The sequence below is a fragment of the Equus asinus genome, chromosome 20 (genome assembly GCF_041296235.1).
Source record: "Equus asinus isolate D_3611 breed Donkey chromosome 20, EquAss-T2T_v2, whole genome shotgun sequence".
In the NCBI taxonomy this organism is placed as follows: domain Eukaryota; kingdom Metazoa; phylum Chordata; class Mammalia; order Perissodactyla; family Equidae; genus Equus; species Equus asinus.
The window spans coordinates 100,537,452-100,557,526 of NC_091809.1; the positions used below are offsets into that span (position 1 = coordinate 100,537,452).

Consider the following 20,075-nt stretch of genomic DNA (forward strand, 5'->3'; position numbering starts at 1 on the left):
ACCCAGGGCCCAGATCCATCTAGTTCATTTGATTCAATTCAACCAAGGTTTGCTCAACTCCTAGGTCTAGTGCTGGGGTGCAGACAATGAACCAAGCCTGGGACAGACTGAGAGGAAATCGGGGGCCCAGAAGAGGGGCGATAAACCAGGTGTGAACGGGGAGACTGGGGACCTCTAGATATGGAACTTTTGCCTGGATTTGCCGCAGGGTGGGGGCCTGACCTGATGGCACCATATCGGGGGCATGGGACAGGAGATGAACAGCAGCCCAAATCAGGGTAACTTCAGGGGCGCCTAAAGACCCCCTCCTTTGCATCCCACCCCGAAAAGCGGAAGTCATGCAGCGGACTATTTTTATTTGGGCTAAATTATTGTCTAGTTTAACATGTAAATCCCTCCTTGAGAAAAACCTTAAAATATTATCCATGTTCTCACCTTAGTACTAACTAGTTAAGTCAGAGATAAAGGGAAAGACTTGTGGGATTGTCAAGGGTCCAGGAAAGACACATAAAATATACTCCCCTCCAACTTCTTTTTGTTCATTCCCTACATTTCATAACTATGTCGTATGGCTGTTTATTTAATTTTTAGAGTCCAGACACAGTCGCAACTGGCCTTACGAGGGGGAATGCCATCCACTGGCACGCGAGTCCTTACTTTATATGACCTCCCCCCCACCAGACTCTATTCTTCTTAAAATGCTCCCCTCTTTGTTTTGAGGACAGCACAGGGTCCTGGTTCTCCTCTCCTGCAAGTGCTCCTTTTCCAGCTTCCTCTGAGACGGCCCTGCCTCCACCCGTTCCTTAACCAGTGTTCTTTAAGTCTCCACCCTTGGCTCTCCCTTCACCTTTCCGTCCATGCCCATGGCTTCAAATGCCCTGTGTGGGAATAGCTATGTGTGCGTTATTTACCACTATATTTCCAGAATAGTGTGTGGCGAGGAATAGGTGCTCAACAAATTTGTTGAATGGATGAATAAATGAATGAATGCATGCATCCCAAATCTATATCCCTGCCCAGGGATCTACTGGGGCCATCATCACCACCACGACCACTGTCATCATCATCATCAGCAAGTCCCGGCATCTAGTTGGTGTTCCACCGCTCAGTTGGCCAAGAGAATGATACAAAGGCTACCAAGGCTCTCAGGCCCCCATTTCCACTGTTTTAATGTTCCTCCTGGAGAGAGAGCATACCTGATCACAAAATTAGAGCTATTTTTGCAGAAGACTGGCTTTGATGGGAGCAATAATATGGGAGTGTGAGGCACTGCTGTCATTCAGTCGGCCTTTGTAGAGCTGGGGCCTGAGCTAGTGCTGGACATGCAGAAGACTAAGGCAGGATCCATCCCTGGAGGGGCTCACAGCTGGGAGCAGGGTGGGGATTTGGGGACCCAGAAGGCTGTAGTGGGGAGTGTGGGAGCACAGGCTAGGACTCTGTAGGCCTGAGCCCTGGTTCTGCTACTGGCCACTGACCACTGAGTGGCATGTCCCAGGACCTCTGTAAAAGGAGAACAGAAGACCAGTCTCACACCAGCATTTGGGCTCTGGTGTAAGGGGCTTCCAGGACCCAGGTTCCTGAGCTGTGGATCTCTGAGGAGTAAGGGATGTTGGAGGCTGCACACGCTGCCTCCCTGCTCCCCCAGGGGACTTAGGGTTGAGTGATCTGAATCCAGCCTCCCTGGGGAGAGGCAGCCCCAGGCCAAGGAGGGCGAAGGCTGGGCCACCGTCAGGCGCCTAAATTATGGTAATGAGCTGGGCAGTCCTGTTTCTCAAGGTCGGGGAGGAGCCAAGCGCCCGGGAGGAGGGGCCGAGGGAACCCTGGGGCTAGAGAGCTGGAGGAACAGCGGCCAACGGGTGGAGGTGTGAGCCTGCCTTCGCCGGGAGAGGCACTCCGATCCCGGCCCGCGCTCAGGCTTCCCAGTCCCCCCGCCCCGATGGGGGCTCCAGCCCCGCGCGCCCCCGCGCCCGCGCTCTGCCTGCTGCTCGCTTGCGTCTGGCAGGCCCGGGCCGAGCCCGCAGGGCAGTCTCTGCGGGTCCAGTCTCTCGGTGAGAGAGGGGTGGGCTAGGGGAGGCCAGGGCCTGAGGGGACGTTTAGGCGAAAGGGCCTGGGCAGGTTCGATAGACGAAGGAAGGAGAGAAGGTTTGAGGGAGGACAGGGGGACAGCCAGGGAGAGGGTCGGGGAGAGAGGGAGCAGAGAAGGGAAGAGAGGCCAGCGACAGCCAGGGCAATGGGTGGAAGAGACCCAAGGTGGGGAACTACACAACAGTGGGGCACAGAGAGTGGGTGGAAAGAGGGAGACCCTTGCTGGAGAAGAGTCGCCAGGGAGGGGGAGAAAGGATTTGAGAAGGCTGTGGTGAGAGAGAATGGGGGGATGCCTGGGGATGTGGGAGAGGCTTCCCAGCAGGTGGGGGACCCGTGTTGGAGGCCCAACAAAGGGAGCCATAGCTTGAGTGAAGAGTAACCCCTCCCCAGGCGCAGCACCCACACCCCGGGGCAATGCAGAGCTGCAGCCTGAGCCAGACCAGGATCCCAGGTGAGTAGGTGGGAGCTTGTGGCTGCCCCACCCGCTGCTCCCATCTTTATTCCTGGTGTGGGTGACCCCAGGGGTTAGCACAGAGGGTGGATGGGTCTGGGAGAGGTGGGGAGGCATGGCCCATTCCTAGGCCCTCGCCCATGCCAGTCTTGTTTCTCATCCAGCCACAGCCATCAGGAGGCGATCCTTGCCGTAGGGGATGCTACAGCAGTGATGGGAGGCCAGGTAAGGGGGGCCCAGGGAAGGGGGCTTCACTGGGTGGATGGAAGCTTATTTCTGTCTGGGTCTGGGGCTGGCTGGGAGCTCTAGAGGTTGCAGGATGGCTGTCTCTGCAGCTATTCACAAGGTTCCTAGTAGGTGTCTGAAGTATGCAAATTCATAAGACACCTCCATTCCCACTTTCCTAATTTCCTGGGGCCCTGCAGGCAGCTCAGTTTTTTTTTTTTAGAGGAGGAGGGCATGAAGGCACCATCAGGAGACAGCTGAGCTCTCCCCTCCCCTGGGTGAAAGTAGGAAGGTGAAGGTTTGGGAGACTGGAGTTCTCTTTTCCCTGCCTGGCATGGAAAACCCTAAACCCTGTCAGAGGCCCCTCTCCATTCCCCAGCAGTGCCCCAGCAATGCTGCCCTGAGAGGAGAGACAAAACCTCGGCCACCTGGTGGGATTTGCAAGGAAAGGCTGGTCGAGAAGCAGAGCCCCGAACTCTGTACTCTGAGTCTTGACCATTCCCCACTGCCCACCCCGCGAGCTCCTCCATGCTCTCAGGAGAGGTGGCAGCTTGTTCTCCCCCTTTGCCAGACGTCATTGGTCTGTGAACCGGGAGACTCAGGTTCTCTTTCTAACCCTGGCTTGCATTTGTCTGCTTTCTATAACCACAGACATCTTACAAATCCAGCCCACCTGCAGCTGGTCCCCTAGACTGTCTTGAGCCTCAGCTCATGCGCCCTGGCCCTGGGGATTAGCTCTGGGTACCTTCTTGTGCCAGCAGGTTGGGGAGCATCATTCATAATAGAAAACAATGTGTTCCAGATACCTGTCCTTTGGAAATAGATATGAAGGTCCCAAGGTGGGAGGGGGCAATCGTTCTCTAACCTGTGAGTTATCTGGGTTTTTTATTTCTCGTTTGCCCACTTTTCCAGGCCCTAAGTTTTAGAATCACAGTCAGGTATGGTTTGAGTTGAAAGATAATGTTATCCTTCTGTTTATGGATGGGGAAATCGAGGTAGGTGCCAGGGCCCTCAGGGAGCAGGTGGAGCTGGCTTGTCTCCCCACACCATGAATGCCCCACAGGACTCCAGGGATCTCTGCATTTTAGTGGAGGAAATGATCCTTACCCAAGCAGCTCATTCCCCTGGCGGGTTTCTTTCCTTGCTAGATTCCAGGGTAGGCCCCCGCCTTTTCCTTGGGGAGCATCTGGACCAGGCAACCCCAGCAGGTTTCTCACATTACTCCTTAGAACAAATAAAGGGTTGGAGTGGCCCTACTTTAAGGCAACTGGAGTTGAGGGGATTGAGGCCATTAGCTAGAAAGTGAACCCGGGGACTCTTCAAAGGCTTCTGCCTGGAATGCCCTCATGGATAAGGGAGGAGGTCCCAGACCAGCAGCCCACCGACCTTCATTTCAATGCTGCCTCACTCCCACAGAGCTCAGTCATTCCCCAGAGAATGGATGGTGTAGACCCACAGTCCACGAACTTGGATGGGGAAAAATGCGTTGTTATTTACAGGAATATTAATCTAGCTGAAATTTAGCATTCCCTTCATTTATTGCTATAGGCTACAAACCATAAGAGTATTAGCAGTGTTGGCAACTGTCCCCAACAGAAATCACAGATATTGTCATATCACCTTACAGGTGGTGTTGATGTCCCTCGCTCTCCTTTATGTTCACTGCTTCAGAATTCTGGCAGTGATAGGACCTGATGCTTAGATCTTGTTATTTAATGTGTTAATAAAGAAGTACTAATATTATTGTCACACGTTTTTACAAAATATTTTTATAACCTTAGTGCAATATAGTCAATGTCCTTTGTCATCTTACACTTTATTTTATATATTTATAAACATTATTCTGAGACTGGGCCTGTAGGCTTCACTGGATTGTCAGAGGGGTTCATCGCATAAAGGTGAAGCTAAGCGTTTGGACAGGATTTAAACTTTTCTCCAGAAAGTGGCCTCGATTCTGCAGATCAGGCCGTCTTGCCCTCTAACCACAGCCTCAGAGGCCACATTGGAGGTGGAGGTGCAGAGTGAAGAGATACAAAGACCAAGTTTAACTGGGCTCTCTGGGGCCCGTGGGACGTTGGTGTTGGCCATTTTCCCCGCTGCTCTTTCCCATTTCCTGTGGTCTTTGAGGCCCCATGAGATCGCTTATGACCAGGGTGGAAGCCTGACTCCTGGGGTCTGCACCGTCAGGAGAGTCCAGGAGGGCCCAGGAACCACGGCCAAAGTGGGATGAGAATCCTGGCCGAGGAGGGGCCAGTGACCTCTCAGGGGGTCAGCAGGACAGTGAGAGGGAGGGGACGAGTGCCCGGAGATGAGGTGGAGAGACTTGGCCAGCAAGGAGGGGCAACGATTGGGGTTGGGCTCGGGGACCAAAGGTTCTGGATACTTTCTATGTTCCCAGTTCTTCACTGGAGGCTGGGGATTCAGTCTGGGGCTGTGGAGATGACAAGGGGGAGGAAGACACATGAGGCAAACACGCTCAGTGTGGTTTGTGCCTTCTTGGCCCTGGGAACGAGAACACGAGCTCTGTGAGGGCAGGGACTTCATCCTGTTCTGTGCGTCTGGCCGGGGCCGGGCACAGAGTTCTGGTTAGTTGTACAAATGAGGAGTCTGAGGCTCCGAGAGGGAGAGACTGCTGTGCCCAGGGCCCCAGTCCAGGTGACATTAGGCAGGAGTTCCGAGAGGCCAGGTGTCCTAGTCAGTTAGCCATGCAGTGGTGACTGAATGCATGTTATGTCCAGTACAGCCCTAATTTCAGATGGCTTATATCTCGAGAGACCAAGCATTGGGATTTCTGGTCTGGAAAATAGGGTTTCTGAGCTATGCTTTGCCTGTGTCCTCCTCAGATTTGTGGTGTCAGGGAGCGTCCTGACGTGGAGCTGAGTTCTGAGGCCCGTGGGTAGTGATCTGTGAGGCACTGTTGTTGCTGTTGGAAGAGCCCCAAAGGAAGGTTGGGTGGCAGGTGGGGTGAGATGCTCCCTTGCCCTGGGGTGAGGGGCTGCCTTTGTTTCTTAGCTCTGCCCCATGCGGTTTCTGTGGCGAGGAGGAACTGTGTTTGTTCTCCAGACAAGGGGGTTTTGTGTGGGGCTGTGGAGGACACAAAGGTTTACTAGGGAGGGGAGGAGGTGGGGAGACTGGGGGATATTGGAGCATGGAGGGGAGGGGGTGTGGTCAGGCCACCAAGATGCCACTTTGGAGGGTAAAAACCAGCCTCACTCCTTTGGGCCTCGGGCAGGCCTGAAAATCCATACCTCTTCATACCTCTCGGAGATGGGCCTGGGGAGGTGGAGGGGCACCGAGGGCGAGGGGGCCTCCCTCCATCCAGGTGATGGACAGGAAGGGCTGTAACCTCCAGGAAGGTTGCCCTCCCTGAGGTCAGCCCTTGATCGCCTTCTCTTCCTACTGTCTTTAAAAGGAGGCTGAAGCCCTGGACTCGTTGGCCGTGTCTTCCTGGGAAAGGCGGCTGCATCGGGCCAAATGTGCACCATCTTGTAAGTGGCTGCCTCCCTGTGGCCTGTGGGCTGTGCGAGGGAGGGCCTTGGCCCACCGAGAGGCCTGTGACGGCAGGTCAGGGCTTCCCTCGGGGCCTCTGTGACCTCCTTTCTTTGCACGAGGCCTCTTTCCACTGTCCCAAGCCTTGGCCTCCAACTCCACTCTGCTTTCCCCTTGCTGACTGAGGAGAGCTTCCACTCCAGTGTCCTGTTCTGATGACCGTGGGCCTGTGGCTTTCCTCACTCACAGTCTCTGATCCCAGTGATGCTGTGCTTCCGTGCTTAGTGGTTGTTGTCTCCTCCACATCACCCTGCTTCTGTGGCCTCTTTCTATGTTCTGTGCCATTGCCCTTCACCCTGTCCTGTGTCTGTGGCCTCTCCCCTCACCCTGTCCTGTGTCTGTGGCCTCTCCCCTCACCCTGTCCTGTGTCTGTGGCCTCTTCTCTCACCCTGTCCTGTGTCTGTGGCCTCTCCCGTCACCCTGTCCTGTGTCTGTGGCCTCTTCCCTCACCCTGTCCTGTGTCTGTGGCCTCTCCCCTCACCCTGTCCTGTGTCTGTGGCATCTCCTCTCACCCTGTCCTGTGTCTGTGGCCTCTCCCCTCACCCTGTGGCCTCTTCTCTCACCCTGTCCTGTGTCTGTGGCCTCTCCTGTCACCCTGTCCTGTGTCTGTGGCCTCTCGCCTCACCCTGTTCTTTGTCCATGGCCTCTCCCTTCACCTGTCCTTTGTCTGTGGCCTCTCCCCTCACCCTGTCCTGTGTCCATGGCCTCTCCTCTCACATCATGGCTCCTTTCCTCACCACACTTTGCTGTGCTCTGTCTTCTCATCCTCTGTGGCCTTTCTCTCTACTGTGTTCCAAGTATGAGGCTTCTCCTGCAGCCCCCAGTTTATGCCTTGGCCTCGTCCCCTGAGCTTATGAGCAGTGAGGAGAGCAGTACTTGACAATCTCGAGCAGTCTCCCTGCTAACCCCATAGGCAGGCTCCATATGCTCAGTTCTGCCTGCCTTGCCTGGCAGCCAGGAACTTCTGGCTTAGGGAGCTGAAGGCCCAGGTGGGCTGACCTGGGGGCCACTTGGTGCATTTCGAAGGTAAGTTCTCTGAGACCCCACCCTACCTACTTACTAGGGAGGGGGCTAGGCAGTCATCTGAGGCACTGTTTGTGCCCCCATTAAGGCTATCTCCTAAAGAATGTGTGGGCTACCTGTGATGGGGATCTGAGGTCTGTGTAGCTCTGGGAGGGCTGGGGCCTGGTGCCCTCGCAAGAGGGAGGTGCTACGTCCCTGGGTTCTGCCAATCTCGGCTTGATAGGGAGGTGCCTTCTGTGTCTCCCTTACAGACTTGTTCTCCTGCTTCAACGGTGGTGAGTGTGTGCACCCAGCCTTCTGTGACTGCAGACGCTTCAATGCCACTGGGCCGCGCTGCCAGATGGGTGGGTCTGGGCTCCATCCCACTCCTGGGATGGGCCATGGTTTCAGGAAAAGCTGTGGTCATGAGGTCTGGGGATCCTGGGCTGGTGGGGGGGATGGGAGTGGCCCTGCCAGGGCTAGACTCCATTAGTCTCTGACTGATGCCCACTGCAGCTCTACAGAGGCATTCTCTCTTCCCTGGCTCAGTGTACAATGCCGGCCCTGAACGGGACAGCATCTGCCGGGCGTGGGGACAGCACCATGTGGAGACGTTTGATGGCCTCTACTACTACCTCTCTGGGAAGGGTAGCTACACGCTGATGGGGCGCCATGAACCTGAGGGGCAGACCTTCTCAGTCCAGGTGAGGTCTCCCCTGCCCTGCCTGTCTTGGAAGCCTCCACTGGGCCCTGGAGGTTGAGCTGGCCTGGGCGTTGCTTGTCCTAGTTAAACAGTCTGCTCCTGGAAGGAGCTGGGGGCTCCACAGTTCTCTCTCACCCACTCCTTCCTGGTTGCCCCTGGCCATTCGTTCATTCAATCACTCATTCATCAAGTATTTAAGTGCATGCCTGTACTCTTCCTGGTACAAGGCTTGGTGGTGGCCTTGTGGACAACAGCACAGATGTGCTCTCTGTCATCACAGAGCTTATATTCTAGTGGGGAAAATAGGCATTAAATCAAATGAATCGTTTCAAGTACAGCTGAGTGCTACAGGGGAGAAACGCCAAATGCTGGAAGAACATGTGATAGAAACCTAATCTTGCTTATTGGGAAGGATGATGGTCAGACAAGACCTCTGGGAGGAAGTGACATTTAAGTTGGCATCTGAAGAATGAATTGAAGTGAGCCAAGTGAAGGGTCACAGGGGTTGGGGGTGGACATGAGAACATTCTAGGTAAAGGGAATTTGGATGCTAAGGACCTGAGATAAGAAATAACATTGTGCCTCAGAGGAAATGATAGAAGCCCTGGATGACTCAGTCTAGGGAAACCTCCTCTAAGAGGCCTTCCTGGATGCCCTGAACTCCTGAGCTGGCTCAGGGGCTCTTCCCTGTGTAGCCAAAGTTCCACATCATTACACTGCCATTGCGTTTCTCTTACAGAGGTCTGTTTCTGGGTTGGTCTCCTCTACCAGATGTAGGCTTTCCAGGCCAGGGGCCACGTCTTTCCATTTGTGTTCCCAGTACCTGGATTGGTGCTCAGTAAAAGTTTGTCTTGCATATGAACACGTGTGTGACTCCCTGTCTGGCAGACCTGATTTACACGCTTGCCCCATGTGTTGCATGGGGAGTCACTTTCAGACGCAGGTCAGTACACCTCCACCTGGAGAAAAGTCGACCTGGGGAGCCAGCTCTGCTGAAGGTCACCTTGTTCAGTACTGAGTTAGGGCCTAGAGGTGGGAGTTTGGGGAGAACCTGGTGCTCAGTGTCACCCCTCTGCCAGCGGGGCATGCCCCTTCTGTCTCAGTCAGAGACCTGCCAAGAGGCTGCCCTGGGCCCTGGGGGCCGTGCTCTGGATGGGCTGGGGACTCTGACCAATTCTGCCCTCTCTACCTTGGGGGACCACACATGAGAGTTTTTGATGACTACATCATTTCATGATGGATGTGCCACAATTACGTAGACTAATTGGGTGCCACGCATTGGACTGGATTATGAAATCAACTTAATGAGTCACAACCAGTACCAAAAAAGGAAAAAAGAAAAAACAAAGAGACTAGAAAATATTATAAGAATGCATTACACATTAATGGGGTAAATATTATTTTGTAAAACTTTTGTTTTATTTTTTATGTATATATTTATATTTCTTACTGTGGGTTATGGTCAAAAAAGTTTGAAAAATACTTGATTAGACTATGGGGTGGCTCTCAGAGCTCCCACTTTTAGTTGAAGTGGCTCCAGCCTGCTTGACCACATTTAAGAGTAATCTAGTGGAAGGTTCACTCCTGGGAAGGGTCTCCACATGTGGAAGAGACACATTTGCGACCTTTTCCTGAACTCTGGGAGCCTCCCCCCACCCCCTTGGGTCCTATGGCCTTGGAGGTATGGGTTCTGTCTGAGCAGGGGGCAGAGGAGATGTGTGTGTGATGGTGGCACAGGAGTGCCGTGTGTGTCTGCGTGTGCAGGGGAGGGCCTAACTGTGCCTCCAGGGCTGTGCTAGGAGTGTGTTTATAGTGTGTGCATTGAGGGTGCCCTATGAGTGAATATGTGAGGGAGGCGTGTTCGTTCTGCATGAGTGTCAGATAGTGTGAGTGTCTACCTGGGCTTTCTATCTGGTTGGATGACCTGGGATGGATAAACAAAAAAATCCAGAAAAAAAGAGACAGCACAATGTACTGGAAGGAGCCCTGAATTTGAGCCATCACACCTGGGTTAACACCCTGGTTGTGTGTGTGTCACCTGTCTGAGCAGCAGCTGCCTCCTCTCTGAAATGCAGATAATCACAGCTCTGACCTGCCTGTGGTGTGGTGGGGCCTGGGAGGGATCACAGAGGAAGGGTGCTTGGCACGCAGAGGGCAGGCGATTAGCATTAGCGGAAGCTCAACAAGGGGCCTCTGGGCCCAGAACCAAAGCTCAGGGCCAGGCTGTGGCAGGACCCTGCACACTGGCCTCTGAACCCCCCAAACAGGTGCACAACGACCCGCAGTGCGGCTCCTCGCCCTACACCTGCTCCAGGTCTGTCAGCCTCTTCTTGGCGGGCGAGCAGGAGATCCGTCTGGCCAAGGAGGTCACCCATGGAGGCGTGAGGTAACTATGACACCTTCCGCCCTGAGCGCTCCTACTTGCTGGCTCTGGTGGTGGGGGATGGGTGAGCACCCGCCCTTCTCAAACCTAAAGGAAATTGTTTTCTGGGGGCAAACAGCAGAGTTTCCACCATTAGGGCAGGAACACACTGGCAGACCAGCCGGGTTTCTAATCTGCTGGGTTTGCAGAAAGATGAGTCCCTCGAGATTTTCTGGAACTCTCAGGCCCCATGGGTTTCCAGACAGTGGGTTTTCAGGAAAATAGCAGAGTTTTCTAGATGGCTGAGAGCTTACCACTATAAGAATGCTTCATTTTTTTTCTTCCACAATTTGAAAAAAATCTTCCTGAATAGAGCATACACAGTTCAAGCCTCCTCAGAGCACATACTGAGCACGCTTTCACCCTTTTCTGATGACAGAGACAAGTGATGTCCCAGCACTTACCTTGCTGGGGGGCCCCGTGAGGAATGGGGACTGGTTGCTCCCACCCTAAATGGCCCCAGACTGTGGTCCTCTCTGAAATCTTTCTTTCGTCTCTTCTTCACTGTCCTTTCATTCCCTGGCTGTCCACTGTCCCTTTATGTTGCTCCTGGGGGTGAGTGGTCTTCCTGCAATGACCCGTCTCCCCTCTCTCGTTTCCTGCTTCATACCTGGAAATGGGGTAACCACGCTTGCTGGGGCTGTGCATAAAGTGAAGGCCCAAGGTTCCTCCTATGAATAAGGGTTGGCGTATGGATCTTTTGGTACCAGTTTGGGCAGGTTAGATGCTTCTATTGTTTTCCTTTCCTGACTTTCAGCTGAGTTGAAAATCGCCAAATTCCAGATTGGCAAGGAAACCCTGTACCAGAAAACTAGGACAGTGTCAAGATTGCTGTGGCCCTGCGTCTTTTCTTTCACCCCCTGTTCTTCTTCTCTCTCAGCTTTTTCTCTCCCCACTCCATTCTTGCCCTCCCTACACAAAAAATAAAGTAGGTGTCTGCTTATACCATCTTTCCTGTCTAGGAGAAGGGAACTCTGAGATTTATCCCTGCCAGGGAAATTGCAATTTTAATAAGCAATTTTAAAACTCTGAAGACAAAGGAATCCCTCTCTAATGGTGGACTTCTGGGCCCCCAAGAGGTCACGGGGAGGGAAAGTGGGGTCCTCGGATCCTGTGGTACCAGTGGCTGCATGGATGAGGCAGGTGCCGTGTACATGATGGGTCCTGCAGGAAGGGACGGTGGGTCCTTTGGTGAAGGGACTGGGCTAGTTGGGGTGGTGTGGATGCCCTGAGGCTCTGGGCTGTATCCTGCAGGGTCCAGCTGCCACACGTGATGGGGAGCGTGCGTCTGCAGCGGCTTGCCGGCTACGTCCTCGTGCGGCATCAGTCGGCCTTCACACTGGCCTGGGATGGCGCCTCGGCTGTCTACATCAAGATGAGCCCAGAGTTCCTGGGCTGGACCCATGGGCTGTGTGGGAACAACAATGCCGACCCCCAGGATGACCTGGTGACCAGCTATGGTGAGGTGCAAGGCGGGTGACCTCTGAGGGGTCTTGGTGGGGGTGAGGGACAGGTCATGCCCGAGGGGTGGGAGAGGCCTTGGGCAGGACCCTGGGGTCAGGGTACTAAAGACCTAGTGGGAAGCCAGAGCCCCTTACTATCAAGGGTGCGGCCTCAGGCACGTTCTTAACCACTCGACCTCAGTTTCCTCATCTGTAAAATAGTCCTGATGAGAAGTCTCACCAGGGTTGTGTGAGGATCTAATGGGACTGACCCTGTGAGGTGTGTGGGTGTGGGTGTGAGGGGTAGGGGGCAGGGAGCAGAGAGCCAGAGAGAGCCAGGAAGAGAAAGGGCCCAGCTGCAGATGACGGTACCTACAGAGGAGTGGTAAGAAGTAAAAGTGAAGGGTGCAGGGTCAAATTGTGGTGACTGTGACCTGAAGAGGGAAGTGACACCTTTGAACACACAGAACATGCTGAACACATTACATGCATCATCTCATGTAGTCTTTATAGCAATAGTCTCATGGGATTGTCGGCCCCATTTGACATATAGGGAAACTGAGACTCAGAGCAGTGCAGGAGCTTGTCCAGGCTCACATGCTAGTTCTCTGATTGCAGGGCGTCGCCTTCCCTGAGTTTGGAGCAGTAGGGAGCTATTGCAAGTTCTGAGCATTCTTGACTTTTATTACCAATCACCTTTTTCAGGAGAGTGGATCTGTTGGGAAATGCAGATTGGGATGGGAGCTCAGGAGGCCAGATTCTTCAACTCCTTGCCTCACTCTTGGCATCTCTGTGGCTCCACCTGCCTTCCCCCAGAGCCCTCTGTGCCCCCTGCCCCGCCCCCTACCCATGGTCATGCTGGCTTTCCCTGACAGGGAAGCTGACGGATGATGTGGCTGAGTTTGTGCACAGCTGGCAAGCGCAGGCCCCCAACCAGCCTCCAGGGCCCACAACCTCCTTCCCGCCTCGCCCACCGTGCCTGCAGCAGAGCCCGGGAACCATGCAGGTCTGGACCCTGGGGAGAGCCCCCACCCCGGCTCCTGACCCCCCACCTGAGTGCCTGGCTTAGGTTGGTTTCCCACCGGCTGCAGGGACGCAGGGTTGTTTGTGCCCGTGGTCCCTTCCCTCTCCTCTCCACCCTCCTCTTTCTCTCTCTGGGGCCTGAGTTGGTGTTCCATCTGGGACTGGCGAAGTCAGAGGGCTGTGCCTGGCCCTGCAAGCCCCTGCTCCGCTCCCGGCCCTTGCCCCAGGGTGTGTACGACCAGTGTGAGGCGCTGCTGCGACCGCCCTTTGATGCCTGCCACCCCTACGTCAGCCCTCTGCCCTTCACGGCCAGCTGTACCAGTGATCTCTGCCAGTGAGTGGGCAGCTGCAGTGAGTGGGCAGCATTGGGTTGTGGGGAGACCTCTCCCAGTATTGCGGGAGGCTCAGCACGTGGGCCACTAAGCCTGATAATCCCAGGCAGATGGACAGGCCTCCCAAAGCTCTGAAGTTCTTATCTGCATGGGTGGGACAGGGCTTCCTCTTCACCGAGGCCCAGAAATGGGGCGTGACCCCCTCAGGGTCACACGAGTTGGTGGCAACGCTGGGACTAGAACCCAGGTTTCCTGCCTCCAGTCGGGGTTCAGTATGCCTCAATGCCTTCCCTGGCTCCCTTTCCCAGCTGTGTGGGGAGGAGGGGTGCCCTGAGCCCTGGCAGTCTCTGGAGGGGCTGGAGGGCTGGGGGCAGATCGGGCCTTGCTCCAGGGTGACCCTCAGTCTCCCCGCACAGGTCAGTGGGTGATGAAGCCACCTGGTGCCGGGCGCTGGCGGAGTATGCCCGGGCGTGTGCCCAGGCGGGGCGGCCCCTGCAGGGCTGGAGGACCCAGCTCCGGCAGTGCAGTAGGTGCAGCCCAGGGTTGGGCAGGGAGGGGTGCAGCCCAGGGCTGGAGGTGGCATTCTCAGGCCTCAGCTCAACATCCTGTCCCGCTCAGAGCCATGGTTGTCGGAGCTTTAAGCCCTGAGGTCCCGTCCTCATGTGACGGATGGGAAAACTGAGGCTCAGAGCGGGAGGGCCTGGCCTGGGCCCCAGAGGAGGATGAGGGTTGTTCTCAGAGCCTCCCAGGCTCTCGCCAGTTTCCTGGTTGCCCAGTGTTCCCATGGGAACTAGGGGATCAGGAAAACCAAAGCTCCCTCACCCCCACCCCAGGGCCCGGGGAAGGGGCTGTGTTGGGCCTGGCAGAGCTGGGGCCAGTAAGGAGCCGACAGGCGTGCTGCTCCCTTCCTCCCGAGCCGTGCGCTGCAAGGAGAAGGGCTTTGTCTACAATGAGTGCATCGCCTGCTGCCCCGCCTCCTGCCAGACCCGGGCGTCCTGCGTGGACAGCGAGATCGCCTGTGTGGACGGCTGCTACTGCCCCAATGGTATGCTAGGGGCAGAGTGGATGCCTGTCAGCGTCTTCCTGGCCTGGCATGGATGAGCGTGAAGCAAGGGCTCAGTGGATGCCTGTCTGTGGAATGAATGAAGGAAGAGGCGAATGACCAGTAAATGAATAAATGAATGAATGGCTTAAGGGAGGTGAGGGTGTGGCGGAACTATGGCTCTTGAGAGGTTCATGGGGTATTTAATTGTATCAGGACTGAGCTTTTTAAGGTGTATAGATGAGGACAAGTCATTCATTCATTCACTCATCATACATGCATTTGTGTAAACATTCATCCATGTACTGTTTTTCACGGTGTATAAATTTGCAGCCCATCTACAGTGTGCAGCTCACTTGGCTGGGGGGGAGTTGGGATAAAAAAATATAAAGATACATTCATTGACTTTGGGGGTCTGGTTGCAGTGATAAGACACTTACATGCACGCTCCAGTCTAAGGTGTAGTGTGATGAGGACCAGCTCATGGGTTCAGACAAGAAGAGAGATAGGAATTCAGTTGGGGGAGAGATTGTCAAGGAAGGCTTCCTGGAGGAGGTGGCTCCTAAGCTAGTTCTAGATGCAGTGACAGGCTTTCAAGAGTGGAGGGGGAAGTTAGTCAGTATGCAGGTTGTTTGAGGTGGGTAGTTCTCTGAGTAGAGGTCTGGAGGTGAGATTAGTTGCTCAGAGGGGATTCAGATCTGGCCTGAGCCAAGGATTTATACAGGAGAAAGTTTGAAAGCGGGCTCGGTGGTGAAAGAGCTTGGATGAGGGGATCTTTATCACAGGCTGTAGGGAGCCATGAAAGGTTTGTGAACAGGAGTAGGGGTGAGTTAAGTGGGCCTTTGCTGTCATCGTAGGGCTGATCTTCGAGGACACGGGCTGCGTGGCACCAGCTGAGTGTCCCTGTGAGTTCCATGGGACCCTGTACCCGACTGGCTCTGTGGTGAAAGAAGACTGCAATGCCTGGTCTGTGTCCACTGCTGGGGGTGGGGAGAGGCGGTGACTTCCAGGGCCTTCCACTAGGGCTGTCCTTCTGGGGTCTGGGAGCCCTGACAACATGGGGACCTTAACTCAGCATCCCTGAGTCGCAGGAGATCTCATTAGATCTAATCCGTAGGGGAATTGCCACCACCCATTCAGAGATGGGAAGGCTGAGGGCGGGGGGCAGGAGCTCTGTGGACCCTGTGGTCCACCAGCATCTATGCCAGGCCTGGAGGTGAGCCCTGCCTCCTTATCTCTGTGTTTCAGCACCTGCACTGCGGGCAAGTGGGTGTGCAGCACATCTGTTTGCCCAGGTACGTCTGACCCCCGCCTGCACGCTGCCCCTTACTCTAGCCTCACAGCTTTTGGGCAGGGGTGCTCTGCAGGGCCAGGCCTGCTGGTGGGACAGGGGGTGGTCACTCAGTTCCTCAGAGCCGCTTGGCCTGATTAAGATTGCTCCCCCCCTTGTCAGGGAGGGTTTTTCATGGGGTCCTGTATTTCTAAGGACCTTCCTGAGCTTGGGGGCTTGGAGCGAGACAGGCCTCCACGCTCAGAGCCTGGTCTCCTGTCAGAGGGAGATGCCCAGGGCAGGGCTGCATCTCCCGTCAGACAGGACTGTGGGGCGGTGCTGTGTCTCCCCACTGATCGGGGCTCCCACACTGCCCTGATTCCTGAGGACGGGATGCTGTCTCCCCCTCGTGCTCAGAGCCTGCAGGGCAGAGGCAGTCCCTGTGGGGCAGCTCCCACGGGTCAGCTGCCTTTCTCTGCCCCTCAGCCGAATGTTCAGTGACTGGCGACATCCACTTCACGACCTTTGACGGCCGCCGGTACACGTTCCCTGCCACGTGTCAGTACATCCTGGCCAAGAGCCGCTCCTCAGGCACCTTCACAGTGACACTGCAGAACGCCCCATGTGGTCTGGTAAGGACTGGGGACCGCAGGCCCAATCCAGCCAGCCACCCCTGCCCTCTGCCCCTATCTGCCCCTACAGAGGCTGGGGATTTTGGGCAGGGCCCCAGGTCTTTCCTCAGCGCACTCACCCTGCTGTCTCTTCTCTCTGGGCAGAGCCAGGCGCCGAGAGTCTGGGTTCTGGCTCTAGAACATCTGCTGGCTAAGAGTCACTCACTTTCCTGGGCCTCAGTGTTTAAAAAATCTCTAAAATGGGTCTAATTCAACTTAATCTGCTCTGCTTCCTTGGACTGTACCTTCAACATCTCTGTATTCATTCATTCATTCATTCAGCAAACACTGAACATCTGTTTGTGCCAGAAGCTATGTGGGTCTTGGAGACTTGGAGATAAACTAGACCTGGCTCTGCTCTCCTCGGCCTTACAGTTTAGTGGGTGAGGCAGACAAGTGACCCCATAACCCACTGTGTTATAGGAGTTGTGACAACGTGGAAAGTACCGGTAGATCTCCATGGGGGAACTTCTGCTTGTTTTAGTCGGGCGTCAGGCAGGAGGAGGGGGTGGATCAGGAAAGGCTTCCTAGAGGAGGTGACCCCTGACTTGTGTCAGCCACTTGTGAACATAACGAGAAAATGGCCACCTTGCAGGTCTAGCGTAGATGTGGGTCGGTTTGTCTCTCAGTGGTGACTGCATTGCCCCTGAGTTGCCTGTGCTGAGCTGACCCACAAGCCCTGGTCTGGGCTGCACTCAAGCTCCACTCTCATAACAGAGCAAAGGTTCACCCCCACAGTCAAGGCAACCGCCCCCCAATCCCACCTCCCTGGCCTTCTCCAGCCTCCAGCACTGAGGGTCCTGAGTGGGAGCAGACATCCGCTGAAGGTGCCCTCCCTGGCCCTGGGAATCCGGGCTGGGCTGTGGACAAGGTGGGGGGCTGGGCTTTCTTCCTCTTTAGGCCTCAGTGACCCCCTCCCCTCTCTCTGCCAGAGAATAGCCTGGCCCTGCCCTTGACTGCTCTCTGAGTCAGGAGAATACTTATCCTCAAAAGTCAGGTCACTCCTGTCACATCTGAGGGTGGCAAAAGAAAAGGCAAAGCAGAGAGACACAGCCCCGCTGGGCTCCTTCCTGCTCACGGCGTCCTGAGTCTTAGAATACCTGAGGGGTCCCTTACCCAGCACCCTCTCTACCACGTTCCTGATGGTGGCCGGCCAGCCTCGGCCTGAGGTAACCTGCACGCTGCTGGACTGCACCTCTCGATACTGCGTTCTTTTTTTTTTTTTTTTTATAAAGTAACCTTTTTTTTTTTTTTTTTAAAGATTTTATTTTTTCCTTTTTCTCCCCAAAGCCCCCCGGTGCATAGTTGTGTATTCTTCGTTGTGGGTTCCTCTAGTTGTGGCATGTGGGACGCTGCCTCAGCGTGGTCTGACGAGCAGTGCCATGTCCGCGCCCAGGATTCGAACCGACGAAACCCTGGGCCGCCTGCAGCGGAGCGCGCGAACTTAACCACTCGGCCACGGGGCCAGCCCCATCGATACTGCGTTCTTTTTACTGCGAGCCAGGTCTCCTCCTTGTGACTTCATCCAAGCTGTTGAACCGAAGGAGGGCCAGCTTTGTGCCAGCCCTGTGTGGAGCACGGTGAGGGTTACACAGACGAATCAGACCCCGGTCCCTAGGGCTCACAGCCTGATGGGAGAGTCAGTCATGTCCTCAGGTCGGTTGTTCAGTATATGACACAACGTGATCAGTGCTGTAAGTGGGGTGTTCTGTGGAGGAAGAAATATTCCTACAGGTCGGAAAAAAGACTCAGGGAAAGCCTCATGGTAGAGGTGGCATTGGAGCTGAGTGACCTAAAAAGTGGGCCTAAAAAGATAAATAGAAGTAAGAAATGCATGTTTGAGGATAGAGAGGACAGGCACTCGAGGAGGATTAGATCATATGAGAAAAGCAGTGAGGTTGGAATGTTCTAGAATACATTAAGGCAAAAGCAGAAGGATTTGGCAGCTGACTAACTGTGGCTGGTAAAGTGGAGAGTGTGTGGGAGAGAAGCAGAAAGAGTCAAAGATGAAGTTGTGGTTTCAATCCTGGGTGAACAGAATGGGGTGGGTGAGGACATTAACAGACAGGAGGAGGATGATAAAATGCTTGCACAGTGCTTTGAACGTTGACTAATCACTTTTGCATACAACCTCTAGTTTAAGGCTCAAGATATCCTCGCGTGGTAGTTGTTATTATTCTCCCCATTTTAAATATGATGAGACAGGCCTGCAGAGGGTTGGGGCCTTCCTGAACCCACGGCCAGCAGGAGGCAGAGCTGAGCCGGACCCAAGGTTGGATGTTGTCCGGGAAGCCTGTCCCAGCCTCCTGATACACCCACCCCAGAATCAGTGTAGTGTTTACAGCCTTCAAAGTATTTCTTAAGTAGCCTTTATTTTTCAGAACAGCTTTAGGTTTTACAGAAAAATGCAAAGATAGTCTATAGAGTTCCAGTATACCCCACACCCAGTTTTCCCTGTTATTAAACATGATACATTAGTATGGTACATTTGTTTCAAATAGTAAACCAATATTAACTAAGTCCATACCTTATTCAGATTTTCTTTTCCTTTTTTTAAACTCACGTCGTTTTTCTGCTCCAGGAAACCACATTACATTGAGATATCGTGTCTCCTCAGGCTCTTCTTGGCTGTCACAGTTCCTCAGACTTTATCTATGATGACCTTGAAAGTTTTGAGGAGTACTGTCAGGCATTTTGCAGAATCCCCCTCTATTGGAATTTGTATGATTTTCTCATGGTTAGAGTAGCGTTGTGGTTTTTGGGGAGGACTATCAGAGGTAAAGTGACATTTTCATTGCATCTAATCAAGGGTACATACAAGCAACGTGGTTTACCACTGTTGATGTTGACCTTGGTCACCTGGCTGAGGTCGTGTTTGTCGGGGTTCTCTACTGGAAAGTTACTCCTTTCCCCCCTTCCATCCTGTGCTCTGTGAAAGGAAGTCCCTGTGTGTAGCTCACACTTAGAGAGTGGGGAGTTATGTTCCCTCTCCTCGAAGGCAGAGAATCTACAGAAATTATTCAGAATATTTTCTGCATAGGAGATTTGTTTTTTTCTCCCTCACATATTTTTTCAATCATCTATTTTTATCAGCATGGACACATGGATATTTATTTTATACTTTGGATAATAATCCAATACTTCTTTATTTTCTTACTCAAAGTATTCCAGCTTGGCTATTGGGCAGTCTTTTGGTTGGCTCCTTGTCCCTTTGACATGCCCCCATCATTGTGTGTGCGTGTACTTTTTTACTTTGTGGTCCTACAAGATGCACCAGGCTCATCTTGTATATTTCCTGTCCCATTCCTAGAATCAGCCATTTCCGCAAAAATATTACCAGGCTCTCTTGTTTCCTTTTATTGGGGAATGGCATTAGAAACCAAGATCTGGGGCACTAGGTGAGCTCATGGCTACCTGGGTATCATTTCTTTTAGGCCCTCTCAGCTGACAGAGAAAGGAAACACATGTATAACCTATGTATATCCTTATATAATCAATGTATATCCATCTACATTTCTATAAATATTCCCCTCTATCTGTATGTGCTAAACATGAATTCACATTGATGTGCCAACTCCAATCCATTACCATATGGATCATTCTAGCCTCCTCTCCTTGCTTATCTGTAAATACCCACTCCAACAGGCAGAAATCTGGCTTCCACCTTCTGCCATGTATTTATCTAACTGCTCATTTCCAGTATATATGTACAGGAGTATCAGAATTATTGTCCCATGTCTCCAGGGGAAATAACTTCATCAACTAGAGTACAGTGCTTATGCACTGTGTAAGCCCACTTATCTCCAAAGTTACTTAGGTCAATGCCACTCCCTGCACCCTTTCAGTGAGGTTGTTCCA

The 20,075-nt window shown here is 53.7% G+C and overlaps 1 protein-coding gene across 1 annotated transcript in view; it reads left to right on the top strand.

The window, feature by feature from the left end:
- The first annotated feature begins 1,841 nt into the window (after positions 1-1,841).
- Positions 1,842-20,075, top strand: part of OTOG (otogelin) — a 95,988-nt gene continuing 77,754 nt past the window's right edge. Inside the window, exons 1-15 of the mRNA XM_070491278.1 lie at positions 1,842-2,048; positions 2,476-2,536; positions 2,701-2,761; positions 6,174-6,249; positions 7,585-7,677; positions 7,862-8,016; positions 10,283-10,401; positions 11,692-11,897; positions 12,755-12,885; positions 13,130-13,236; positions 13,651-13,760; positions 14,151-14,279; positions 15,134-15,242; positions 15,525-15,571; positions 16,033-16,178. Coding sequence (XP_070347379.1) covers positions 1,937-2,048; positions 2,476-2,536; positions 2,701-2,761; positions 6,174-6,249; positions 7,585-7,677; positions 7,862-8,016; positions 10,283-10,401; positions 11,692-11,897; positions 12,755-12,885; positions 13,130-13,236; positions 13,651-13,760; positions 14,151-14,279; positions 15,134-15,242; positions 15,525-15,571; positions 16,033-16,178 — 1,662 coding nt within the window. The 5' untranslated portion in view covers positions 1,842-1,936. The remainder of the gene's footprint in view (positions 2,049-2,475; positions 2,537-2,700; positions 2,762-6,173; positions 6,250-7,584; positions 7,678-7,861; positions 8,017-10,282; positions 10,402-11,691; positions 11,898-12,754; positions 12,886-13,129; positions 13,237-13,650; positions 13,761-14,150; positions 14,280-15,133; positions 15,243-15,524; positions 15,572-16,032; positions 16,179-20,075) is intronic.